Genomic DNA, 25,933 nt, shown 5'->3' with positions numbered 1-25,933 from the left:
CTTTTATTCTGAACACATAGATGTAATTCAACTCCATCTTGTTTGTGACTCCTTTTATTTACTAGACATTTGTCAGAGATGGATTCTACCATCCCCATGGTGCCTTATTGATCTGTATCGTATCTCTGTGGTATGCCTCATTATTGCTTTAAAAATCCGCCATTTAAATGGGGAACTGTGTTTGCAGGCTGCTCCGTTAATAATCTCTCGTATCTCCATAGCGTCGTCAATCTGCCATTGAAGTGAAATAAAATCAGTTCACATTTATTGTGGCTGTTGCAAGGATGGTTGGATAATTTCTATTAAGCTGCAAACAGGGAAATGATTTCTGTTGATCTGTAGTTCTCTTTCTGTAGCAAACAAAGCAATAAAATAGAATAGAAATAGAGTAGAGTAGAGTAGAGTAGAGTAGAGTAGAGTAGAGTAGAATCAGTAAATAGAATGGAACAGAACAGGATAGACACAACACAATACAATGCAGGATAGGATAGGATAGACACAATGCAATAAAATATAGGATAGGATAGGATAGAGAATAGAAAATAGAATACAATACAATACAATACAACATAGAATAGAATAGAATAGAATAGAATAGAATAGAATAGAATAGAATAGAATAGAATAGAATAGAATAGAAACAGAAACAGAAACAGAATCAGGGAATGGAGTGGAACAGAGCAGAATAGAATAGACACAATACAATATAACGCAGAATAGGATAGGATAGGATAGGATAGGATAGAATAATAATAGACTAGAATAATAGTAGAGTAGAGTAGGAATAGGAATTAGAATAGAATAGAACAGAACAGAACAGCAGAGTTGGAAGGGACCTTGGAGGTCTTCTAGTCCAACCCCCTGCTTAGACAGGAAACCTTACAGCATTTCAGACAAATGGTTATCCAATCTCTTCTTAAACTAATAATAATAATATAACTTTATTTTATTATTACGGTATTCCTCTATTGGCTTATCTGGAGGAACTTCCACTCCAGTGGAATGTAACTGGGAATCCAGCTAGCCCTCCAACTACAACAGTTTGTTTAGTGACCATTCAAAGTTACAACAGCACTAAAAAAAAGTGACTTACAACCATTTTTCCCACCTTTATGACCGTTGCAGCATCCCTGTGGTCACGTGATCAAAATTCAGGCGCTTGGCAACTGACTCACATTTATGACGTTTGCAGTGTCCCGCGATCCCCTTTTGCAACCTCCTGACAAACAAAGCCAATGGGGAAGCCAGTTTCACTTAACAACCATGTTGCTAAACAACTGAAGGGATTCACCTAACCACTGCGGCAAAAAATGTGACCATCGTAAATATGAGTTGCCAAGAGAAGAGACTCTCTTCTGGCACTTTGGCTAGGCCTCGGGCAGTGGTGGCTAACCTTTTTGGGCTCCTGTGCCAAAAATTGTGTGTGCGCTTCCACGCTCAGTCTTGCATGCCAGCACCTAGAAGACAATGCACGCCCCCCGCAAGCCCCGTACGCATGTACGCACAATCCCTCCATGCCACCCCCCTTACCTGCACTGTGCCTCACAGCTGATTTTCGGCCAGTTTGAGGCCTTTTCGGCCTCCCAAAGGGTTGAAGAAAGCTTCTGCAGGTTTCTGCAAGCTTTGTAGGCTGAAAACTAGCCCCGTTTTGTCACTTCCTGTTTTTCCAAAAATACCGGAAGTGACGAAACGGGGCTAGTTTTTGGCCTACAAAGCTTGCAAAAGCCTTCCAAAACCTTTGGGAGGCCGAAAAAGGTCTTAAACCAGCCCCAAATCAGCTGTGAGGTACGCAGATGCTCAGGAGTTAAGTTTCCCTGCAACTCACGTGCCAGCACAAATGGGTGGCACGCACGCCATAGGTTCGCCATCATAGGCCTAGGGCCCAGAGTTCAAGTCTAGAAGATCCTTCTGTACGTCGAATCCATCTTCCAAATTTTGATTATTATGCTTCCTCATTTTCATCCAAAATAGCACTTCCTATCATAACATCCAGACTTTGTCTCATTTCCGAATACTTTTCTGGCCTTAAACATTTAAAACAGATTGTTATGCAAGGAAAGACATTTTCTTAAGAGGATAGAAAGTTCCACACATTAATCATATTTTAAGCAGTATCTTTATTTTTAGCAAAACACAGAGAAATCATTGCAGGGAAGATACGGACAGTAGTAAGTTTCCAATGTGATCAGCTGAAAAAACTGATGGAGTGCAAAGCAGTGAGCCGGTATCCAATATTTTTCCTTTTTTTTTACGTTCCAGAATTTCTTTGATCTTGAGACATTCCTTAAAAACCTGAATGTTTTGTATTTTAACCATACACAGGGGTGGTATTCTACCGGTTCGTACCGATTTGAACGAACTGGATATTAAAGTTACATCTTCCGTCCTAAGGACCGGCCCATAGATTTCCGAATGCTCTTCTCTCCTCTGCCTTCTGCGCATCCGCGCATCAGCCACTGGAGCCAGCTGATCCTCAGGACAGAGGAAGGTCGTGTAGCAATTGTGCTTAGACTTATATACTACTTCACAGTGCTTTACAGCCCTCTCTAAGTGGTTTACAGAGTCGGCACATTGCCCCCAACAATCTCCTGCTTGGGAAGGGGATTGGATTAGTTGCCATACAAGGTCTCTTCCAATTCTAATAATCTAATCTAATCTGGGTTCTCATTTTACCGACCTCGGAAGGATGAAAGGCAAAGGAGTGAACCTTTGAGCCGGTCAGGTTTGAACTCCTGGCAGTGGGAATGCAGAGTTAGCCTGCAACACTGCATTCTAATCTCTGCGCCACCATGCCCCTTGTAGTTGGAGGCATTTCCACATGACCATATTTCCCCAGGTTAGGAAGCAGACTATTTCTGAAATAGCGGGCACTGAAGTTGTCTGCACTGGCTAAGAATCCTAAAAAGGATACTACGAAGAATAAGAGAATTATAGAATTGGGTGGGACCTTGGAGGTCTTCTAGTGTTCTGACCCAAACCTGGTTCCAAGGAAGCAAACATGAGACAGAAGTAATTGCACCACCTTTTAATGATTCCTTACGAATCCCATTCCTTCACGGGTAAAAGGTTGTTTCAAACTAATTAGCTCCGATAAGAAAGAGCCTTGCCAAGGTTGGGCAAGGCTGCCAAGAACACCAGATAAAGTTACTAAGCAATAATTCAAACACAAAGAGTCTTCAAACGCCAACCAAGAGATTCTGAATGTCCACCAGGCTTGAGTGTAAAATTCTTTGCTTCCTGCAAAGAACTGCGGTTTCTCAGCTGGCTTTTATCTCCTTAGGGAGGGGCCATTACCTTGCAGCCTTACTCCCGAGTCGCCTGTGCTCCTGCAGCTGCTTTCCTTCGAGCAGCCCTGCGCACATGTGCACTGGCACAGGCTCCTCAGGGTCCTCTTCATCACTGCTGCCAGCCTCCACAATCTCTGAAGGCAGCACTCCACTCCCTGATGGTCCTGGCCCCATCCCTGCATCACAAGCAGGCCCCTCATCTGAGTCCTCGCTCTCTGAGACCTTAGCCGTCTGCACCTGCTGCCGGCGAACCACAACATCTAGTCCAACCTCTTGCTCAGGAAAGAAACCCTGCACAATTTCAGACAAATGGTTATCCAACCTCTTCTTAAAAACCTCCAGTGCTGGAGCATTCACAACTTCTGGAAGCAAGTTGTTTCACTGATTAATTGTTCTCACTGTCAGGAAATATCTCCTTAGTTCTAGGTTGCTTGTCTCCTTGATTAGTTTCCGTCTGTTGCTTCTTGTCCTGCTTTCAGGTGCTTTGGACAATAGCTTGATTCCCTCTTCTTTGGGGCAGCCCTTCAAATATTGGAAGACTGCTATCCTGTCACCCCTAGTCAGGGGTGGGATTCTACCTGGTCGGAGCAGTTCTATGGATCTGGTTGTTACGATTCTGTGCAGTTCGAGAACCGGCAAATTGCGCCACTGGCTGGCCCTGCCCCTCCCCTCCCCTCCCTGCCTACTCACTCCTTACCTGGCATGCAGACCATCCAACTTGCCTGCATTTGGTAAGTTGCTATTTTTCCTTCCCCCCGCCCCCCTTGACCATCAGGTCTTCTGCTGTGCTGGGAGATTTAAATTAACTAGAAAGCAGGAAGTGTTTGGATTTCTTGCTTTCTAGCTAACCAAAAAGCACAGCTGAACCTTCCTTAGGACTGAAGCTTCTATTATTCAGTGCAGACTCAGGTAGCAGATTGCAGAATGGTAGATCTCTGAGTGAATCTGTGATTCTGTGAGCAACTCTGCCTGCCTGCCTGCTTTGCCTGGTTTTGGGTAAAAGTTGCTTTTTAATAAAAAAAATTCTATATTGACATAAAGATTTACAATATTTACATACAAGCCATGCCCAGCCTCCAGTCACGTGACCACCAAGCCATACCCACAAATTAGGCCACGCCCACAGAACCGGTTGTTAAGAAATTTGAATCCCACCCCTGCCCCTAGCCCCTATTTTCATGACACCTAAGATGTGGTTTTCAGGAAAAAAAACCTTTTGTTTTTTAAATCAGAACATTATTATATAATATTTCAAAAATGGCAAGCACGGCTTATAACGATTTCTTGGATCTTAAAACACCAAATGGATTTAAACAAACCACCCAGCCTCTTTGTCAATGAACGATTGTTCCACAAATTGTTATACAGTGCTTTTTTAAAAAAAAAATGTGCTTCATTTTGTGTTAATGCCCGCAGTTAGATCACAGTGTGAGTGGTAATATAAGTACTGTATGTTCTTTTACTTTGATGCTATTTCTGCTGAACTTCACATGTGGGTGGATTGAAATACACTAACAGGGCCCACCTGCTGCACACAGATAAATGTGTCGAACTGGGAAGACAAAAAATTGAGTTGTCTAGAAATGAGGGATGGAACCTTGGCAACCTCTCATGCGCTCTGAAAATAAGAAAAAAGAAAAAAAGAAATTAAAGTTTGCCTTGCCGCACTATATTTAAGTTTAAAAAAAACCCTCTTTACTATTTTTGCTAGCGTTGTCAGCTGCTTCCTCCCTCTTCCAGTACCTTAAAGCCACAGGACATGAAATTAATTTCGAAGGAACCAAATTAATATCCAACACTGAACACTCCAGCAAGAGAATAAACAGGGAAGCCATCGAAATAGAGAAACACCCCCATAACATGAATAAACGGGACGATACCTCTCACCTACCAGACATCTGGAAACTAGCCCTCACCAACAAACAAGTCCCAGCCACGAAAACCAACACCAGACCCAAAACAACACGGGACACCACTGCCAATCCCCCTCATCAGACCCAGGCCCAAACCCATCCTATAAACAGATAACCACCATCCAGAAACCAGACCATGGCTGCTTCGCCAGCTGTCGCACCCCCCCGATCCCAAAACCAAACAAGCTGACACACACCAAGAACACAGACCCAGACCCCAAACTCGAAGCCAGACCAAAACCCAGAATGCTACATCACAGCCACACAGTCAGGATATCACATCAGAAAACTCAGGAAATTACACCACAAGAACTCAAGAAGTTGCAACACAGCAAACGACTCAGGAAATAACAGCACAAGACCAAGGATACTACAGCAATAAAACTCACAAGGTCACCACACAACCCATTACCCAAGCCGTTACAACACAGGAGGCTAATGGAAAAGAGATCAAAACACAAACGACCCAGGAGATTAAAGCAAAAGATCCAGGATATCTCCACAACAAAACTCACAGGGCCGTCACACAGCCCATTACACCAACATCAACTCCATCGGCCAATCAAGAGGCAGCAGCACAGCCAACCAGACCAGCACACCAGCCCCCTCCCCCAGCAGTGTTTATAGAGAGACGGCAGCTCCAATCACACACTGCTTGCACCGGCGCTAAGCCTAGAGCACCAGCCTGAGGATGGCGAGTGGGACCTCGCTGAAACGTTGCCAAGATACTCTTAATCTTACACGGGAAAAGACCCGAACACACCTATACCTACATACCTGTACCCATGAAAATCTACATATATGTATGTATGTATGAATGTATGTTGATGGCAGATGAGATTCTGCCGAAACGTTGCTACAACTTTAAAAGCACAGCTACCATGACGTGGGAAAATACCTGAACAAAGCTGAATGCCATACATGTAAGTACCCGTGAAAACTTAAGAAAACAACTATATATATATATGTAAATATATACATATATATGTATATATATATGTATTGTGTTCGTTTGTGTCCACATATATATTTACAAATATATTTAATTGCTCTCTCATTTTATATTAATAAATGTGAACATTTTCCAAGTTGTAGGAGTGAGTGTACACAACCATGAAACTCAAAGGATTGGGAACATTTTAGGATTCTGTAAATGAAGGCAAGCACTCTTTAGAGCTGAATTCAATGCCTGATGGCAGCATGGACTCATCCATGTAATTTTCTTGACAACAGTATGGAAATGTTTTGGCCATGGCTGTCTTCTGAGATGGCTTACAATTTCTGGAGAGAGATGGGTGTAGGTTTCTGAGATCATCTCAAGTCATGCTTCAAAAGTGTTGGCTGTGCCCTTGAAAGCCAAATTGCTGTTTGGAATGGAATGGAACAGAATGCAACAGAACGGAACAAAACAGAATAAGAAATAATAGAATAGAATAGAATAAAGTAAAGTAGAGTAGGATATAACAGAACAGAATAGAAAATGAAACAGAGCAGAACAAAATAGAATAGAATTAGAGTAGAACAGAACAGAACAATTGAAAATGGAACAGAATAGAATAGAATTAGAATAGAATTAGAGTAGAGTAGAACATAGGGACGTGGTGGCTCAGTGGCTAAGACGCTGAGCTTGACAATCAGAAAGGTCAGCAGTTCAGCGGTTCAAATCCCTAGTGCCGCGTAACGGAGTGAGCTCCCGTTCCTTGTCCCAGCTTCTGCCAACCTAGCAGCTTTCGAAGCTAGAACAAGGAACGGGAGCTCACTCCGTTACGCGACACTAGGGATTCAAAAATGCAAGTAGAAAAATAGGGACTACTTTGGTGGGAAGGGAACAGTCGGCATTTAGTCATGCCAGCCATATGACCACGGAGACAGCTCTGGCTCTTCAGCTTTGTAACAGAGATGAGCACCGCCCCCTAGAGCCAGAAACAACTAGCACGTATGTGTGAGGGGAACCTTTACCTAGAAGAGAAGAGAATAGAAAATAGAATAGAATAGAATAGAATTAGAGTAGAACAGAACAGAACAGAACAAGAATCAACTTGCTGATGGTGGTATGTTTAGGCAGGCCATGATGATTAATTCCAAAACTTCTGCTCACAGAACAAATCTGTTAGCAGCAGTTTAACAAACGTGCTTGCGAAAGGGCCATGGAGGGTGAATTATGAAAGACTCTTTAGTCTGCCGTGCCATGATGCACAATCGACGGGTGTCCAATTTAATCAGGAAAGAGCATAATCAGAAGTTCTGCTGCACTCGTCCCTAGACCAAAGCGCCGGTTGCTATTTGTAGCTCAGTGGGTTGAACTGTGGGGGGTTCCACTCCCTTCTGCAACACCGGTGATGCTGGATTTGAAACGTCTGCAAGCAAACCACCAAGCTCAGGAGAAGCACCACGGACCCCTAGAAGCAAGAGTTGTAAAACCAGTCGGAACAAATTTGTATCCATGTATAATGGGAGCCGACCTAAGTCGGCTCTTCCTTTCGGTGATGGGATTCAAATTTTTTTACTACCGGTTCTGTGAGCGTGGCTGGATGGGCGTGGCTGGGTGGTGTGATTTTTTTCTTTTTGCAGCACCACCCACTCACCCACCCCGGTGCCCTGTTTTTTTCCTACTGGGCCTCAAGGAAGCCTCCTGGCGAGGTAAGTATAAAAGCAAGAGGGGGGGGTCAACTATACTCTGCAATTTAGATTACCTAGAAAGCAAGAAATCCAATGATTTTCTGCTTTCTAGCTGATCTAAATCACGTGGCGCAGCTGATTGTTGGAAATAGGTTCAGCTGAACAGGTAGCATATTTTACTACCAGTTCGGTTGAACTGTACTGAACCGGTAGAATACCACCACTGCTTCCTTCCCTGTACAGTCTCTTTTTCTCACCCCAAATAATATCCCAGATGGTGGGGACAAGATTTCTGGAATATATGAAGAGTGGACTATCACTTAAATATGAAGCCAGCAGTGTGCAGCGGCAGCCCAAAAAGCTAATACAATCCTTCGTTGTATAGACAGAGGCATATGATCCAAATCACATGAAGTATGAGTACCACTTTATAAAGCCTTAGTAAGGTCACACCTGGAAGACCGCACCCAATTTTGGTCACCACTTTGCAAAAAAAGATGTTGAGACTTTGGAAAAATGTGCAGAGAAGAACAACTAAGACAATCAAAGGCCTGGAGACTAGAACATATGAAGAACGGTTGTAGGAATTGGGTTTGGCTAGTCTAGAGAAAAGGACTAGGGGAGACATTGTTCAGGTATTGTTCCAGTATCTCAGGGGCTGCCCCAAAGAAGAGGAAGTCAAGCTATTCCCCAAAGCACCTGAGGGCAGGACAAGAAGCAATGGATGGAAACTAATCATGGAGGGAAGCAATCCAGAACTAAGGAGAAATTTCCTGACAGTGAGAACAATTAATCAGTGGAACAACTTGCCTCCAGAAGTGGTGAATCCTTCAACAATGGAGGTTTAAAGAAGAGATTGGACAATCACATGTCTGGAATGTATAGGGTCTATGCAGGGGATTGGACTAGAAGACCTCCAAGGTCCCTTCTAACTCTGTTATTCCGCACTCCATATATACTCAGCTACACACAGCTCTGTGGATCAACACCTCTATAAGAACTAAAGTTCATTTTAGAGATACTTGCTTTTTAATTGTGGAGTTCAGATTAAAAAGCAAGTGTGTGGTTGTTTATAGCATCACTGGAAGTTATCAGTGAACCATGGTGGCACAGTGGTTAGAATGCAGTATTACAGGCTAGCTCTGCCAACTGCCAGCAGTTTGATCCTGACTGGCTCAAGGTTTGACTCAGCTTTCCATCTTTCAGAAGTTGGTAAAATAAGGACCCAGATTGTTGGGGAGCATATGCTGATTCTGTAAAACACTTAGAGAGGGCTGTGAAGCACTGTGAAGTGGTATATAAGTCAAAGTGCTAGTGCTACTTCTTCCTTCCTTCTTCCCTTTTTCATTGTCCTTCCTGGTGGCGCAGTGAGTATTGCAGGCTGACTCTATTCCAACTTGGTTGTTGTTATTATTGTTGTTGTTATTCTAAGATGACAACTCCAATAATTTTTTGGGGGGAGGGGGAGGGAGCTGGGAATTCAAAATTACATTACCTAACATTCTCTTTTCCCCTTTTCCTTCCATGTTGCAAAGGAAGCGATGTGTGTGAAAACAGTGCAAATACTTCCAATGAAATAATGGGGTTTTGTTCATTTGCTCGCTGCAGCTGTCCACACAGGGAGAAGCCAGCCAGGTGATCGGCCCGTTAACCGAAGGGCAGAGACGAAATGTGACGGTCGTGAACTCCCTCTACAAGCTGCACCAATCCATTCTGAAAGTAAGTCGTCTTCTTCCTAGCATTTTCCTGCAGGTGCAGGGCCCGCTTTTCATATCATTGAGCACAACTCTGCACGGTCAACTGCGTTTCCAGGGCTTGCCTGTTAAGGTATTGAAATTTAAGAGCTGACCAGCAGCTGTAAAGCTGATGCAATGTAAAGTTGGTACAATAAGGATGAATCAGCATAGCATGGGTATTGCCCTTTTAAGCCAAAGAATGGATCCACAGAAGTTTTACCTCTTTAAGAGGTATCTATATAAAGGCAGCCATTAGAGGGCGTGTTCTCTCTCCATGTGTCCTGTATCCATTGTAGAGTTCTCTGTGCAGAGTTAAGAAGATTGATTACTTGCCAGGTATTTGCCTACCACATATATTTCTCTATATAACTGTTGTATATAAACCACTGTTAAAAGTCTAAGTTTCTGTGTGCTGTGTTTTGCTCCTGGGTTGTCTCACAATAGTAGTCATGCTGCAGATGCTCTGATGTTGCCTAACTTTGTTGATGGTGTCTTGATATTTCTGTTTTGGATGCCCACGTGGTCACCGGCCATTGACTTCTAGTTGGTAGGCAGTCTTGGCCATGGCGGAAGGTGCTGCTCTCTGGATGTGTCCATACCAGTGGAGCCGGCTTTCTCTCATCTTCTCTCTAATTGGTGCCACACCCAAATGCTGTCGAATGGGGTCATTTGTGATGTGGTCAAGAAGGGAGATGCCAGAAAATATATATAGGGAAAATAGTAATATATACACTAATAGAAAATACAATCTCTATATATAGAAAAGCCCCTCACGCATCATCACAAAATCTCTAGAACTGTAAAGCCTACAAACTTGAAATTTGGCCCGTATGTTCCTCTTGGCGTGATCACTAAGAAAGGATTTTTTGAAATGACCATCAGAGCATTAGAATTTCGTATATTATTATTATTAACACACACTGATGCTAAGGAGTTGAGGACTGCCTGCTGTCAGGGCTCCGGCGATTGCCCTAATTAAATCATGAGCTTCGAGCCAAGCTTCAAAAGAATTCAAAAGATATATTAGGAGCAACATATCGGCATTAACCTAAATGAAGCCAACTTTAGCATATGAAATTTACAGTCACCTGTGACCCTATGGGTGTATCATAAATCAGATTCTCCAATGAAGCATGTTCAGAGGCTGGGTGTCATCAATCACATTCTCCAATGAAGGATTTCCCTAGGCAGAAGATCCGGTAGCCTAGCTACAATCTTTGTAAGATAAGCGTGGAATTTACTTCTGGTTTTAAACTGCCGTACTGCTCCTTCAGATTCGCTTTGTTTATGGCGACTCGAGAACAGGCATAGGAATGTTTTACCAGTTGACACCTGTCATGCCCTTGTTGGAGTCTGATTCTGAGGGGGAGATTAAGCAGCTGACAGGGAGTGGGAGTGTGGCTCCAGTGGCTGTGGAAGAGATGGGGGAAGGACACAGTCCGGCTGAACATTCAGAGGAAAACCCAGGACCATCACTTCTTCATCCTAGGGCACGCAGGGAGGAATGGAGAAGGGAGCAATGTGGCTTACGAGAGAGAAAAAGGCCCTGATCCCTTTCATTAGTTGCAGCTGGGAAAACAGGATATAAGTGGGGCATTCGCACACGGCTCCTTGCTGGAAGCAAAGTGTACATTATCTTGGTTGAGGCTTATCTGGGTTTTGGCGTCCTCCCAACTGTGGGTGCTGTGCTATCCTTTGAAAGCCTGCAATTTATCATCCTGCCCTGCCATGTTAATTACTTCAGTGTGGTTTGTGTTGTTTTTTTTATTTCTAATTATCTTTACTTTGGGTTCGGACTGCATTTCTGCCCTTCGTAGACTGTTTTTTGAAGAGTTTGATATCCAGCCAAGGATAATTGGACATTGGGGGCCAAGTTGGAGGCATTAAAGGGAATTTATTCTACTTTGGTGACTTTGTTATTTTTGTGTCACATGTGGGTCATCACACTCCTGTGCAGTATCTCTGCGCAGCCTCCTGGAGGAATCGGATTTAGAAGAAGTAAACCAAGTGTATTTTTTCTCATAGGCGCAGCTGGTGGGTCAGCTGGCCTTTTGTGGCCAGCTTGTAAAATGAAGATTCACCATACTTGGATCTCACTGCACCATTTAATGTTGTTCCTGGTATTTTTCTTAGGTGATCTCCAACCAAAGTGGATTTCCAAGCGCTTCAGAGAAAACCGTTCATGCTGCTTTGAAGGTAGGTGTGTACACTAAAGTCACGAAGACCGATATAAATCTTGCTTTGCACGACAAGCTTCCTTTCTGTCGATTCCCAACTAACTCACGGGACAGTGAGAAGAGAGGAAGGAAAGAGTTCTTGTGTCGTTTTGAGCTTCTGAATAAAACCATAGAGCTGGGAGAGACCTTGGAGGTCTTCTACTGATCTACTCCAACCCCACTGCCCTGGGCAACAATCCTTATATTGCAGGATCCAATCTGGGTCGGTCAGCAGGACCATAGATTTTTTTTCTTCTGAACTTTCAGACTCATGTTGGAGGCCATCTTCAGATGAATCCTTATATTATCCTCTTTTAATGACTCCATAATCCCTTGCGGGATGGAGTCTGGGAAACTGAATGGAGCTGAGTGTTGACTGGCCGGATGCTCTTCCTGTTGCCAGTGTGGAGTTTTCTTCAGCAGATATATTCTCAGTGTGTCCAGAGAGAGAAATATCTGCCTTTACGTAGGATCGAACTCTGCCCTTCCCCAGCCTCCTCCACAATCTCCGGAGCCACACCTCCACTCGCTGTTGGCTGTTCCTCCTCTCCCACAGAGTCAGTCTCCACCAGGGGCATGACAGCGTGGTTGCTTTCTAACCCTGGGTTTTATCCTTGGTTTTGCCTTTCTAGACAATCCACGGTTTGATGGGCAACGCTGTGCAACCTTTGCTGGACTCTGTGGGTGACTCCATAGAAGCTATTATCATGACCATGCATCAGGAAGATTTTTCTGGGTAATCGAGTAACTGCTTCTCTACAGGTTCTACAAGACGTAAACCATGTGAAAAATGCAGTCCGTTGGCTTTGTGACTTGCAAGATACGGCACGATCCCCCTTCCCTCCCCACCCCACTAGCCTGCTTTCCAGCTCCGTTCTCCTGTGCGGGGCAACCAAAGAAGACCCAGCCGATCAGCTGGGACTCAATGGGAGGCAGAGAAGAGATGGGGTTGGTGGGGCCAGTCAGGTGGGATTTGCAGAATATTTTTTTAACATTCTACCAAGCACCTGAATTTTTATCACGTGTGACACAAGGGGCATGCTGGAAGAGTTGAAAGTGTGAGAAACGGCCATAAGTCTCTTTTCTCAGCGGTGTTGTAATTTTGAACAGTCACTATATAAACTGTTGTAAGTCGAGGACTACCTTAAATTAAAAAAAAATACTTCCGATGGAAATGGATAGGAAATGAACCTTTCCCTCTTTTTTTGTTTGTCGGGCAGGTCCCTTCCTCCTTCGGGAAAGCCGGACGTCCCTTGCTCTCTGTACATGAGGGAGCTGCAGGGGTTCATCTCCAGGGTCATGAACGATTATTTCAGGCACTTCGAATGCTACGATTTCGTCTACGACAGGACCGAGGGCCTTGCTCAGAGGGCCATTGAGGTCTTCATCCGCAATGCCAGCCTGCTCCGGCCTCTTGGCGAAGGCGGGAAAATGAGGCTGGCAGCCGACTTCGCTCAGGTGAATTCTGCTTTGCTTCCGGTCTGCGCTCTGGGTTCAAAACACGACTCGCCGGTTCCACGCGGGGTTAAGGTTGACTCCACAGTGATAACAGGGTCTTCTAATCCAACCTGCCCCCCCCTCAAGGGGTTGATTTCATTGAGGGCCAAATCAGGGCTGTGGTTGACCTCAGGGACCTGGGTGGGAGTGACCGATTGGGTGGGTGTGGCCAGCTTGATGCCACTCACTGGGCAGGTGGGGCCAGGAGCAGGCCAAGTCAGGCCAGGGCCTTTCAGGATTGGGATGGTTTGTAGAAAGGGAAGAAGCGGGGGCAGTCTGACCAGGAGGGGCTAAGCAGTGAACATGAGAGACAGAGCTCAGGCGATGAACAAGGACCGCCCCCTCCTGATCCCCGAGCACGGAAAGTGGAGAGAAGGTGGGAACAGCGCAGACCGAGCCGGCTACTTGGGAGGAGAGTGCCCCGCCCCTCTTCCGCTTGATGCCACTTCCCAAACTGCTGGCCTGTTTTCTCTTCACATTGGATAGACCAGGCCGAAGAAAATAGAGAATAGAGGATAGGGATAGGGATAGGGATAGGGATAAGAATAAAATAGAATAGAATAGAATAGAATAGAATAGAATAGAATAGGAATAGGAATAGGAATAGGAATAGGAATAGGAATAGGAATGGAATGGAATAAGAAATGAATGGAATAGAATAAGAATAAGAATAGAATGGAATGGAATGGAATGGAATGGAAAGGAATGGAATAGAATAGAATAGAATAGTATAGAATAGAATAGAATAGAATAGGAAATGAATGGAATAGAATAGAATAGAATAGAATAGAATAGAATAGAATAGAATAGAATAGAATAGAATAGAACAAGAAATGAATGGAATGGAATAGGATAGGATAGGATAGGATAGGATAGGATAGGATAGGATAGGATAGGATAGAATAGAATAGAATAGAATAGAATAGAATAGGAAATGAATGGAATAGAATAAAAATGAATAGAATAGAATAGAATAGAACAGAATTAGAAATAGAATGCAGAATACAATAAAATAGAGTAGAATAGAAATAGGAATAGAATGCAGAATAAGAATAGAATAGAACAGAACAGAACAGTTTATTGACCATGTGATTAGATAAATACGGATTGTTTTCTGGTGGAAACTACATATGCAAGAATGCATACAAATACATTAACATATATTTGGGGTTTTCTTATTGAAACCATGTGAAGAAAGCAAATTATAAGCCCACAGTTACAAAGCAAGATGATTATATTTAAGCACATAGTAAGCTAAAACTGAAAGGCAATAACAATCATTTATGCCCAAATAAATGGCTCAGTTTTCACCCTCAGTACAGTATATATTGGCTGGACTAAAAAGATTTCCCTGAGGTCAGTGAGATAATTTTAAATGACATTTCCTTGACATTTATATATACCACTGGGCATTATCTCGGAATTGTTGCACCTTACAACCTGTTCATTATGAGGATCGTTGTCACTGAATAACAAAAAAAAAACAACCCCAAGTGCACGAAGGTTACCGTAATTTGGAGCATTTTAAGTTGGGTTAGTTGGGGAATAATATTTTTGCCCTTTAAATGCCAGATGGTTCTGTACGATCAAAAGAAGGAAATGTGAGCACGATGGAGGCAGAAACAGATGAAAGAAAAGCAAAGATTTTTACACACACACACACACACACACACACACACACACACACACATATTATCTGGCACAAAAATGCAATCAGGCAATGGATCTGAGTTTAGCCGAGAAAAATATAGATGTTCTTTGACCACAAAAAGTAATTTCATCGCTGTTGGTTGGAATGAAAACAGATTCCAGATTTGTCAGAATTTAATATTTGCTAGACTCTTACATCCTGCCTCTTGTACTCACAGCAGTAATAATGCTAACAAGTTGGGGAATTGGATGAATTATTTTTCCTTGAAGGGGAAGAAAAAAAATGCAAAGAAAAATGAAAAAGGTTTGGGGATTGAGTTTAAAATATATATATTTTTGGCTAGGGCCAATGAAAGAACATCTGGTCTATACTTTTTGTTAAAATGCAGGAAGTCCTCGACTTTTGATCACAATTCAGCCCAGAATTGATGTGGCTAAGTGAGACATTTGTTCAGTGAGGTTTTTGCCCCATTTTACGACCTTTCCTGCCACATATTTTAAGTGAACCACTGTTTCAACTCATAAAATATTTCTCGGATCTTTTTTGAGTTGCCAACAGAAAGGGAGAGGGAAGCAGTGCGGCAGCTTGCAAATCGAAACTGCATTCCATAAATGTTTTCAATGATAGCAACTAGGTGACTGAAGTTTCTGCCGTGTAGAATTCTAATGGGAGAGACTTTTGGCTATGGATGTGTCCCATTGGAGAATATGAATTACGATACACCCGGGGGGTGGGGGGGGAACAGGGTCAAGGATGGCAATTAATGATGTGTCTCAGAATCAGCTACACCCAGGCAATGCCAGCATGTTTACTCCCAATAAATCCTTTGGAAGTTTTGGAACTTTGGCTCGAGACTCATGATTTAAATGGGAGTAACTGCCTGACACACTGCAGTTGTTGAGTTAGGACGATTAGTCCTCAACTTAACGACCACAATTCAGCCTAGAATTGATGCGGCTAAGCAAGATTTGTTTGTTAAGTGAGTTTTTGCTCTATTTTACGACTTCACCTGCCACAATTGTTAAGTGAATCACTGCAGCTCTTAAGTTAGTCACATGGTTGTTAAGTGAAATCCAGTTTCCCCCATTGTCTTTTCTTGTCAGAAGGTCACAAACGGGCATCACACAACCCCGGGGACACTGCCACCGTCATAAATACGAGTCAGTTGCCAAGTCAGTCCAAGTTGCATGTCTCCAGGGATGCTACAGTGGTTCATAAGTGTGAAAAACGATCCTGCCACTTTTTTTCAGTGCCGTTGCAACTATGAACAGTCACTAAACAAATGTTGTAAGTTGAGGACCAAGCAGTCGTTAAGTGAATCTGGCTTCTGCATTGACTTTGCTGGTCAGAAGGGGTCAAATTTGAGCCCAACTGTGATCGTACATTGAGGACTTCTCTATCTACTTTACTCTAATATTTAGTGTCTACTCTAATAAATGCTACAGCTCTCACGTGCAACATTCCAGCCACACCAGAGGTGTGTGTCCGTTTTGTGTGTTTGTCGCAAAACGGTTTCTTGAATGGAGCACGACCTCATAATGGGAAGCTGGCTTGAGGCACAGAGACAATCTGAAATGCTGAATTTGTTCAGGTATCTATCTATATAAAAGCGAAATACCCCTCACACATCATCACAAAATCTCCAGAACCGTAAAGCCTACAAACTTGAAATTTGGCCCATATGTTCCTCTTGGCTTCTAGGGGCTCACTAAGAAAGGAATTTTCCAAATGACCCTCAGAGCTTTATTATTTTGCATATTATTATTATTATTATTATTATTATTATTATTATTATACACGCTCTGATGCTAAGGAGTTCTGCTCCCCCTCCCCACCTGAAAAGAAATCTTTTCCAAATGCAAAACACAAGCAGAGGAGAGGAGTGTCAGTTTTAGTTTCAAGCACCAGCAGCTTTAGTACAGAACAGTTGAGCTAAGCCACGCCCAGGCTCCTTGCTGTTTTTTCTTGCTCACACAACAAATATGCTTTCAGTTTCCAAACAGCCCTCAACTCTCTCACAAACTGACAGGATGCTAGCCAGATGAATACCGATGGATGCTGGTAGGCAGAGGCAGAATTTTTTCCCCCCTTATTTTCCTCCCCTCAAACTAAGCCTGACCACATCGTTTCGTAGCGAAGCACGGGTACCCAGCTAATTTGTTAATAATGGAGCAAATACAGACAGGAAGGTTCGATCATTCCTTTAAAAAAAAAAAGCTTTTAAAAATGGCAACATAAAAATTGTTCATTATGTTATGAATTGTTCATTACAGGACAGGTAAGAGCTAAATTTTATGCCCATTTGTCGGTCACCAGCTGTTAGAAAAGCTGATGTTAGACATTGTCAAACCCAGTGTGCTGTGTCGTACACAGTTTTGCCACATTACGCGCGATAGACTCATTTTTGTCTAGCAGGAACAAGGACGTGTAAAATTGTTCCAAATGGCCTGGGAATTTCAGCAGAAGAGGTGTCAGATATTTAGCGTGGCAGTCTCTGCAAAGTGTACCCTATAGTAGAAGAGGCGTAACAAACTCGATGGGTTTTAATCCACAAATACACTTCTTATTTGGGATGCTATGAAAATTTGCTCCGTCTCGCCAAGCGGATCTTGCTTTTGTTGAACTGGCCTCCACATTGGAGATTGAAGGGAGGAAGAGCTATGTTTCCCTAAAATCTCTCTCTGCTTCCCTGTGTGGGAGACCAGTTCTTCTCAATGGACTAGAAACCAGGAGACCAGGAGTTCTAGTCCCGCTTCAATCATGAAAGCAAACTGGGTGATTTTGGGCCAATGACCAGGAGACATTGAGTCATAGTTCTGCCTTATCCATGAAAGCCAGCTAGGTGACTTTGGGTCTATCACTAGGAGATAGGGAGTTCTAGTCCTGCCTTATTCATGAAAGCCAGCTAGGTGACTTTGGGCCAATGACCAGGAGACTGTGAGTTCTAGTCCTGCCTTATGTATGAAAGCCAACTGGGTGACTTTGGGCCAATGACCAGGAGACTGTGAGTTCTAGTCCTGCCTTATGTATGAAAGCCAACTGGGTGACTTTGGGCCAATGACCAGCAGACTGTGAGTTCTAGTCCTGCCTTATCCATGAAAGTCAGCTGGGTGACTTTGGGCCAATCACTAGGAGATGGGGAGTTCTAATTTTATAGAATATAAAATATAGAATTAGAATTATTAGATAGAATAGAAAATATGGAATGGAATGGAACAGAATAGAACAGAGAATAGAATAGGACAGAACAGGACGGTAAGAACAAAACAGAATAGAATTCTTTATTGTCCAAGTGTGATTAGACATACACAAGGAATAAGCGATAATTCATGATCATAGACCTCGCAAAAATACATTCATCAATAAGCCACATTATAAATGTATAATTTATAAATTTTATAAATCGTATTAGCAGATTAAAGCCAAGCGATTTCCTCTTGCAGATGGAGTTAGCCGTGGCACCCCTTTGCAGACGCGTCTCTGACCTGGGAAAATCCTACAAACTCTTAAGATCATTCAGGTAAGTGATGCTTCAATAGCTGAGACTGTGATTTAGTTGTTTTCATTAACAACAACAACAAAAGAAGAAGAAGAAGAAGAAAATCAGAGGCTTCTCACTTTTGCAGGCTTTAATTAAAATCCTCTGGCAAGCATCCATGTAAATGAGCAACCAATTATCTTTTATTTCCCTCCCCCACTTTCAGGTTTTATTCAGTGTGTGACTAAAACACAGGGAAATTTTGCCGTGCAAATTGTCAGCTCAATTGTATCTTTTTTTTTTCTTTTTGATTTATTTATTTATTTTTTAATCTCGCCTCTTGCGTTAATAAGCTGTCGCAGTCCCAGGAAGGGCTCCCTCCACCTTTTTTCCCCACTCTTAGAAGCTGAGAATTTATAACAGGGGTGGCAGAGGAGGGCTTAATTAAAATAAGAAGCTGTTGCTGCAAACAATCACCCACTTGAATTTGAAAACAGAGGGTGTATGACGTCCCGCCCAAGCAAATGAGCAAATGGTGGCATGCTGCGTTTCCTCTTAGTTAAGTATCATTAGGGGCAAAACTCAAACTCTGGAAATGGATGATAATCAATAGAACCTTCTAGAACAGAATTCTTTATTGGCCAAGTGTGATTGGACACACAAAGAATTTGTCTTGGTGCAAATGCTCTCAGTGTGCATAAAAAGAAAAAAATACATTAGTCAAGAATCATCAGGTGCAACACTTAATAGTCATAGGGTACAATAAGCAATCAAATCATATTAGGAAACAGTCAATTAAAATCGTTAGGATACAAGCGACAAAGTTACAGTCATAAAGTCACAAGTGGGAGGAGATGTATGATAAGGAGTGGTGAGAAGATTAATAGTAATAATAGTGCAGACTTTGTAAATACAGTAGTTGGATAGTGTTGAGGGAATTATTTGTTTAGCAGAGTGATGGCGTTTGGGGAAAAACTGTCCTTGTGTCTAGTTGTTCTGGTGTGCAGGGCTCTGTAGCGTCATTTGGAGGGTAGGAGTTGAAACAGCTTGTGTCCGGGATGTGAGGGGTCTGTAAATATTTTCACAATCCTCTTTTTGACTCAGGGTGCAGGATACAGGTCCTCCATGGAAGGCAGGTTGGTAGTAATTGTTTTGTCTCGCAGTCCTAATTATCCTCTGAAGTCTGTGTCTGCCCTGTTGGGTTACACAACCGAACCAGACAGTTATAGAGATACAGATGACAGACTCTAGAACAGGGGCGTCAAACTTGATTTCATTGAGGGCCACATCGGGGGCTGGGGGGGCATGGCCAGAGTGGGCGGGGCCAGCTCTTGTCACTCATCGAGGTTCCATTTTCAGCCACAATGATCTCCTGTAGTGCCTCTGCAAGCGCAGGCAGCCCTCCTGAGCTCCGTTTTTGCTGGCAAGAGGCACCATTGGCCAGTCTAGTCCTTCACTATTTCCAGGGCGGCCCTGTGGGCCAGATCTAAACACTCCACAGGCCGGATCTGGCACACGGGCCTTGAGTTTGACACCCCTGATCAGTGGTGGGATGCTGCAGTTTAACAACTGGATCAGTGATCGCGCACTTCACGCACCTGGGCAGTTTTCAAAATTACTTACCTTCTATGTTACTTCTGGGAAGTAATACAGCTGAGACGCGGCAATCCGCTTTGTTGCGTGAATCAGCTGAGAGGATATAGGGAAGTACAGCGCAGGGGCAAGTGGGTGGACCAACTTAATTATCAGAGAGAACTGGTTCGCTCAACAGCTGATTGTCAGAGCTGGAGGTTTGCCCAAACCGGGAGTATCCCACCACTGCCCCTGATAGAAGGTCTCTTACATGAGCAGATGGTTGAACTAGAAGACCTTCAAGGTCCCTTCTTACACAATAAGACTATGTCTGATGACCCAAAGGAGCATGGCACAAAGGCAACACAGTCAATCAGTCGGAGTCCCTTTATTAGCTCCAACTTTGCCCCCAATGTCCTGGTTACTTTCTGGGCTGAAGAAAAACTCTCACAGGAACAGCCTGTGGCTGCAGGGAATTAAGTCCAAAACGTGGTCAACAAAAACTGTAACTCTAAGTCCAATCAAGGCAAAATGAGGTAATTAGTCCGTCAGGGCAGCAGTAAGAATTCCAGACGTGAAGGTACAGCAATAACTCAACACGGTTGGGAAGATGCCAGGATTACAGATATGCAAAGTCAACACAAGATAAACTCATGTTTGTTCCCTGCAGATGCCACACTCACCATGCATCTCTTTTAAAATCTCTTCCCAGTTGTGGCTAATGAAGGGAATCAGGGCCCTTTCCTCCCCCCGTAAGCCATGCAACCCACGTTGCTCCCTTCTCCATTCCTCCCTGTGTGCCCTAGGATGAAGAGTGGGGTGGGTCTGGTTCTTCCTCTGAACTCCCTCTCCCTTGTTCTACCTCTCTCCTGTTCTGCCCAGCCGGACTTTGCCCTTCCCCAGTTCCTCCACAGCCAACAGAGCCACATTCCCACTCCCTGTCAGCTGTTCATCTTCCTCCTCGGATTCAGACTCTGACAGGGGCATGACACTATGCTGCATAGTTGTGGAAACGAAACTTAGCTTCTACAGAATAGAATAACAGAGTTGGCAGGGAGCTTGGAGGTCTTCTAAATGGGTCCTCTGTGGCCCAGTTCTACAGTAACTCCGCCATCCACCATGATCAGCCTTCTGCTACTCGATTGTTCCAAAGCCTTCATGTTCTGATCTCTTCGCCATCATGCTTCCTCCTCCCGCAGACCAATGCTCTTCCAGACAAGCGAGCATATCTCCAACAGCCCAGCGGTGGGAGACGTCATTGCATACAGCACCGTCATCCAGTTCTTATTCACGAGGGCGCCAACCGAATTGAAGTCCCCTTTCCAGGTAACATGACGGTGCAAATCTTTTCTACAAAATGCAGGCTGTCCTCGACTTACGACCACAACTGAGCCCAAAATGTCTGCTGCGAAGCAAGACATTTTGTCGAAGAGGGTTTTGCCCCATTGAACAACCTTTTGAGAGAGCCACCTTGTTGATTGAACCCCTAACTTTCTTCAGTTAGTGACATAGTTGTTAAGTGAATCTGGCTTCCCCCATGACTTCACTGGTCTGAAGGTTGCAAAAGGGGATCACGTGAACTCTGGAACGCTGCAAACATACATATGGGTCAGTTGTCAAGCGTCTGTCTGAATTTTGATTGCGTGACTATGAGGATATTGCAATGGTTGTAAGTGTGAAAAACAGTTGTAAGTCACATTTTTCAGTGCCATTGTAACTAAATGAACTGCTATAAATCGAGTACTACATGTGTGACACCAACATGGGGAGACCCATTTCTCTCCAGTTGCCTGAACCAGTACCTTATGTGTTCATCACCGATTGCCTTTTGTCAGAGTATATTCATTAACTGGCAGAGACATGGTTAACAAAGTAAGCATGGCAACAGACCAGCCAATGGGAGCTGACAGCCTGGGTTTGGTTTGGCTCTGTGTGCTTTGCTGAGAAGTGAAAGCGAAACTGACCTGCTTGCTGACTGAAAGTAATCTGTTCTGAGTCCTCTGAGCTGCTGCTTGTGTTTTTGCTTACATTACTTTGAAAGAATCTATAAATGGTATTGTAAACTTCACTCATATTATTATGTTTATAAAGAAGTTTAGGATCCTGCTGAATCAGTCATCTGTGTGTTTTCTGGATGTGGAATTTATGCTGCAAACTCTTAACACCTGTGACAGAGGAGAAATTCCTGATACAAGTACTCCTGGACTTACAACAGTTCATTTAGTGACCGTTCAAACTTACAATGGCACTGAAAAAAATAGACTTACTACTGTTTTTCACGGTTACAATCCCTATGACCACATGATCAAAATTCAGATGTTTGGCAACCGATTCATATTTATGATGGTCGCAGTGTCCCGGGGTCACATGATCTCCTTTTACGACCTTCTGACAAGCAAAGCCAATGGGGAAGCCAGCTTCACTTAACAACCAGGTTACTCACTGAACAACTGCAGTGATTCACTTAACAACTGAGGTGACAAAGGTCACCAAATGGGGCAAAACTCACTTCACCCTCACTTCATCTCGCTGAACCGCAGAAATGTTTGCGCTTCAGGATGGTCGTTAAGTCAAGGCCTGCCTGAATTGTGGGACGAGCGACTTGAGCACCTGAAGGAGCAAGCCACTTTTCAAAGTATGAAATGAACAATTCAGTCATTTTCTGCTCCGTTTCAACTTCCAACAGTAGAATATTCCTAATACGTTAATGTGGGATGTTGATAGTAAACATTGTTACGATCACAAGTTCAGAAATAAGGAGAGGAAACCCTGAATATGGAATGAAAGCCCATCAGGAAACATTTATTCACCGTTTGGAAAGGCAATTGTGTTAGGCTGTGGCAGCAAAAAAAACCCACAAAGCCTTGTGACACCTCATAGGCCAGGGCTCAGCAACCTTAAACACTCAAAAGAGCCATTGGAATCCGTTTCCCACACAAAACAAAACACCGGCAGCCACAAAATCCTTCCCGCGCCTACTTCCTGAATGGCCACAAAACTAGCATATGTAGTTGAATTAAGCATTCTGTTTTCTTCTGAAACTTTACTTTTCTTGGATTTACCCATGGGTTGGCCTACCAGGAGCTGAAAAGCTCAATAAATCATGACTGTCACATACATTGGCGGCTGTGACACATATTTTGAGCGACAGGGAGCTGCAGCAGATGAAAGAGCCACATGCGGCTTTAGAGCCGCAGGTTGCTGACCCTTATAGGCGCATGTTGGTAAGCTGTGGCATGAATGCCAGAAGTGGCAAATAGAGCCACTTCTGGCAGCACATGAGAGGTCGCCCGGAAGAGCCCCACTGTATATGCGCGCACCCCCCGCCAGCCGCTTGTCAGGTATCTGCCACACATGTGCACGTAGGAGGCACATGCATAGGCAGAGGCATGCGGCATGCAGCGGGGTTGTGCGCATGCAGAGGGGTCAAGCGCACCTGCGCAGAGGCACACGGTGTGCACATAGGGGATTACATGCACATCCGCAGGGGGGACGGGGGAGGCACGCACACATTGTATCACAGATGCAGGCATACAAGCGAGCGACTGGCACACAACATTGTGTCACTAATAAGCTTTTTCAATTTATTATTTACTAGCTCGATACCCATGCTAATTACGTGATCAGGCTTAGTTTTGGGGGGAGGAAAACAAGGGGGAAAAATTGTGCCTCTGCCTACTAGCATCCATCAGTATTCATCTAGCTAGCATCCTGTCAGTGTGTGAGAGTTGAGGGCTGTTTGGAAACTGAAGCAGTATTTGTTGTGAGGAAGGAGACAGCAAGGAGCTCTGGCATGGTTTAGCTCAACTGTTCTCTACTAAAGCTGCTTGGTGCTCTGAAACTCCTCTGCTTGTGTTTTGTATTTGGAAGAGATTTCTTTTCAGGTGGGGAGGGGAAGTAGAACTCCTTAGCATCAGAGCTTGTTAATAATAATAATATAGGAAATTCTAATGCTCTGATGGTCATTTGGAAAAATCCTTTCTTAGTGAGCCCCTAGGAGCCAAGAGGAACCTACGTGCCAAATTTCAAGTTTGTAGGCTTTACAGTTCTGGAGATTTTGTGATGATGCATGAGTGGTATTTCTCTTTTAAACATAGAGATTATTATTTTATTTATTAATTATAGAGAGCAGACTGGACCATTGCCCGTTACTCGCGGTGGCTCGATGACCATCCGGCAGAGAAAGAGCGACTCATTTTAATACGGTCAGACATATTTTATTTTGGGGGGTTAATTTAGGAATATTTCAGTCTCATTTTTGATAAACATCTTCATCTTCCTTGCCTATTCTGGATAGATTAGACTAGGAAGATAAGATTGGTGTACATTTTAAAGCAAACTTGCTGGCTTTCTGGGAAGAATTAATTATAGCTACATTGATACAGCAGTCCTCTACTTACAACTGTTCACTTAGTGAATGTTCAAAGTTACAACATTTTTTAAAAAGTGAGTTAGGGCCGTTTTTCCCAACTATGACCTCTACAGCATCCCCATGCTCACGTGATTTACATTCGGATGCTCAACAACTGACTCGCATTTATGACGGTTGCAGTGTCCTAGTGATCCCCTTTTGCAATCTTCTGAGAAGCCAAGTCAAGGGGGAAGCCAGATTCGCTTAATGACCCGGTTACTAATTGAACAATTGCAGCGATTCAGTTAACTCAGAGAATAAGGTTGTAATTCTCTTTGCACAGGTATTCATTTCCTTGGAAAACTTACGATTTCCTGGGAAGTTATGAACGGAATGCGTCTTATTCCAATGTCCATTCCCAAAGTCAGTGAAGAAGTCAGGTTCACCTAACAACCATGTTCCTCACTTTAACAACTGCAATGATTCGCTTAACAACCAGGGCAGGAAAGATTGTAAAATGGGACAAAACTCACTTAAGAAATGTCTTGCTTGGCAACAGAAATGTTGGGCTCAGCTGTGGTCATAAGTCGAGGACTATCTGCATTCACACACACAAAAACAGAGAGAAGAGGAAGAGAAGAGAGAGAATAAAGAGGGAATAGAGACAGAGGAGAAAAGAGAATAGGGAATAGAGAGAGGAGAAAAGAGAGAAAAGAGGGAATAGAGAGAGGAGAGGAGAGGGAATAGAGAGAAGAGGGAATTGAGAGGAGAAAAAGACAGAAAAGAGGGAATAGAGAGAGAAGAGGGAAGAGAAAGAGAGGAGAGAGAGACATGATAGGGTTTGATAAGGTCAGCCATTTAAGACCTAAGCAATAAAGAAACGATCCTTTTGAAAGCTACGGTATTGTTAGTTTTATAATGAGAAGAAAATAAAGTTAATTCCAGTATATTTTCTCTTTAAGCAGGGGAGCCCTGGAAGCTTATGTTCAATCAGTAAGAAGCAGAGAAGGGAAAGAATTTGCCCCCGTTTATCCCGTCATGGTGCAGCTTCTTCAGAAGGGACTGAGCTCCGTTCAGTAAATGTTTTTTTCTGCAAAACATCGGAAGTCCCTGATCAACCCACACGGTAGACTTCTGAGTTCCTACGAGTAGCATCTCCAACTTGCTCCACAATCCACAGCCTGTTTTGACTTTCTTCCTCGAATGCATTCTGTGTATCTCACCCTTTTTTCCCAAGAGGTTTTTTAAAAAATATTTTATGGTTTTAATTTAAAATCAAACACTTCTATTCGAAAAGGCTTTATTTCTGCGTTGGTAAAACAAGCTAATCTTAAATCGACAAGAGGAAAAAATTTGCTTGGATTTAATATTTTCTTTTCACCAACTGTTGGTATATATATATATACACACACACACACAAACACACATGTATATATACATATTTTATGTTGATTTATGAAATTTCAGATTACATCAGTGTGATGTTGTATGTACGTTATAATTGGAAATGTAATTAAAATATTTCTACCAGCCCTTCTTTTCAAGCATTCCTTCAATTAGGCAATCAGTAAGATCAATCCACAAGACTGTACTGTGATGCTTCATATATTTTT

General features: G+C 43.3%; 1 protein-coding gene across 2 annotated transcripts in view; it reads left to right on the top strand.

Annotated features, from left to right (window-relative positions):
* COG5 (component of oligomeric golgi complex 5) overlaps positions 1-25,852 on the top strand; it is a 130,794-nt gene extending 104,942 nt beyond the window's left edge. Inside the window, exons 15-22 of one of the 2 annotated variants that reach the window (XM_026701333.2) lie at positions 9,428-9,538; positions 11,689-11,751; positions 12,404-12,507; positions 12,992-13,229; positions 18,363-18,439; positions 21,169-21,295; positions 24,095-24,174; positions 25,286-25,852. In XM_026701333.2, coding sequence (XP_026557118.1) covers positions 9,428-9,538; positions 11,689-11,751; positions 12,404-12,507; positions 12,992-13,229; positions 18,363-18,439; positions 21,169-21,295; positions 24,095-24,174; positions 25,286-25,400 — 915 coding nt within the window. In that variant the 3' untranslated portion in view covers positions 25,401-25,852. Of the gene's footprint in view, positions 1-9,427; positions 9,539-11,688; positions 11,752-12,403; positions 12,508-12,991; positions 13,230-18,362; positions 18,440-21,168; positions 21,296-24,094; positions 24,175-25,282 lie in introns of both variants that reach the window. The other variant, XM_087935538.1, reaches the window with a different exon arrangement.
* Positions 25,853-25,933: the final 81 nt, after the last annotated feature.

The sequence above is a fragment of the Pseudonaja textilis genome, chromosome 5 (assembly GCF_049901715.1).
Source record: "Pseudonaja textilis isolate UNSWEBS1 chromosome 5, rPseTex1.2, whole genome shotgun sequence".
Lineage (NCBI taxonomy): Eukaryota > Metazoa > Chordata > Lepidosauria > Squamata > Elapidae > Pseudonaja > Pseudonaja textilis.
This window is presented reverse-complemented; position numbering and strand designations above follow the sequence as displayed.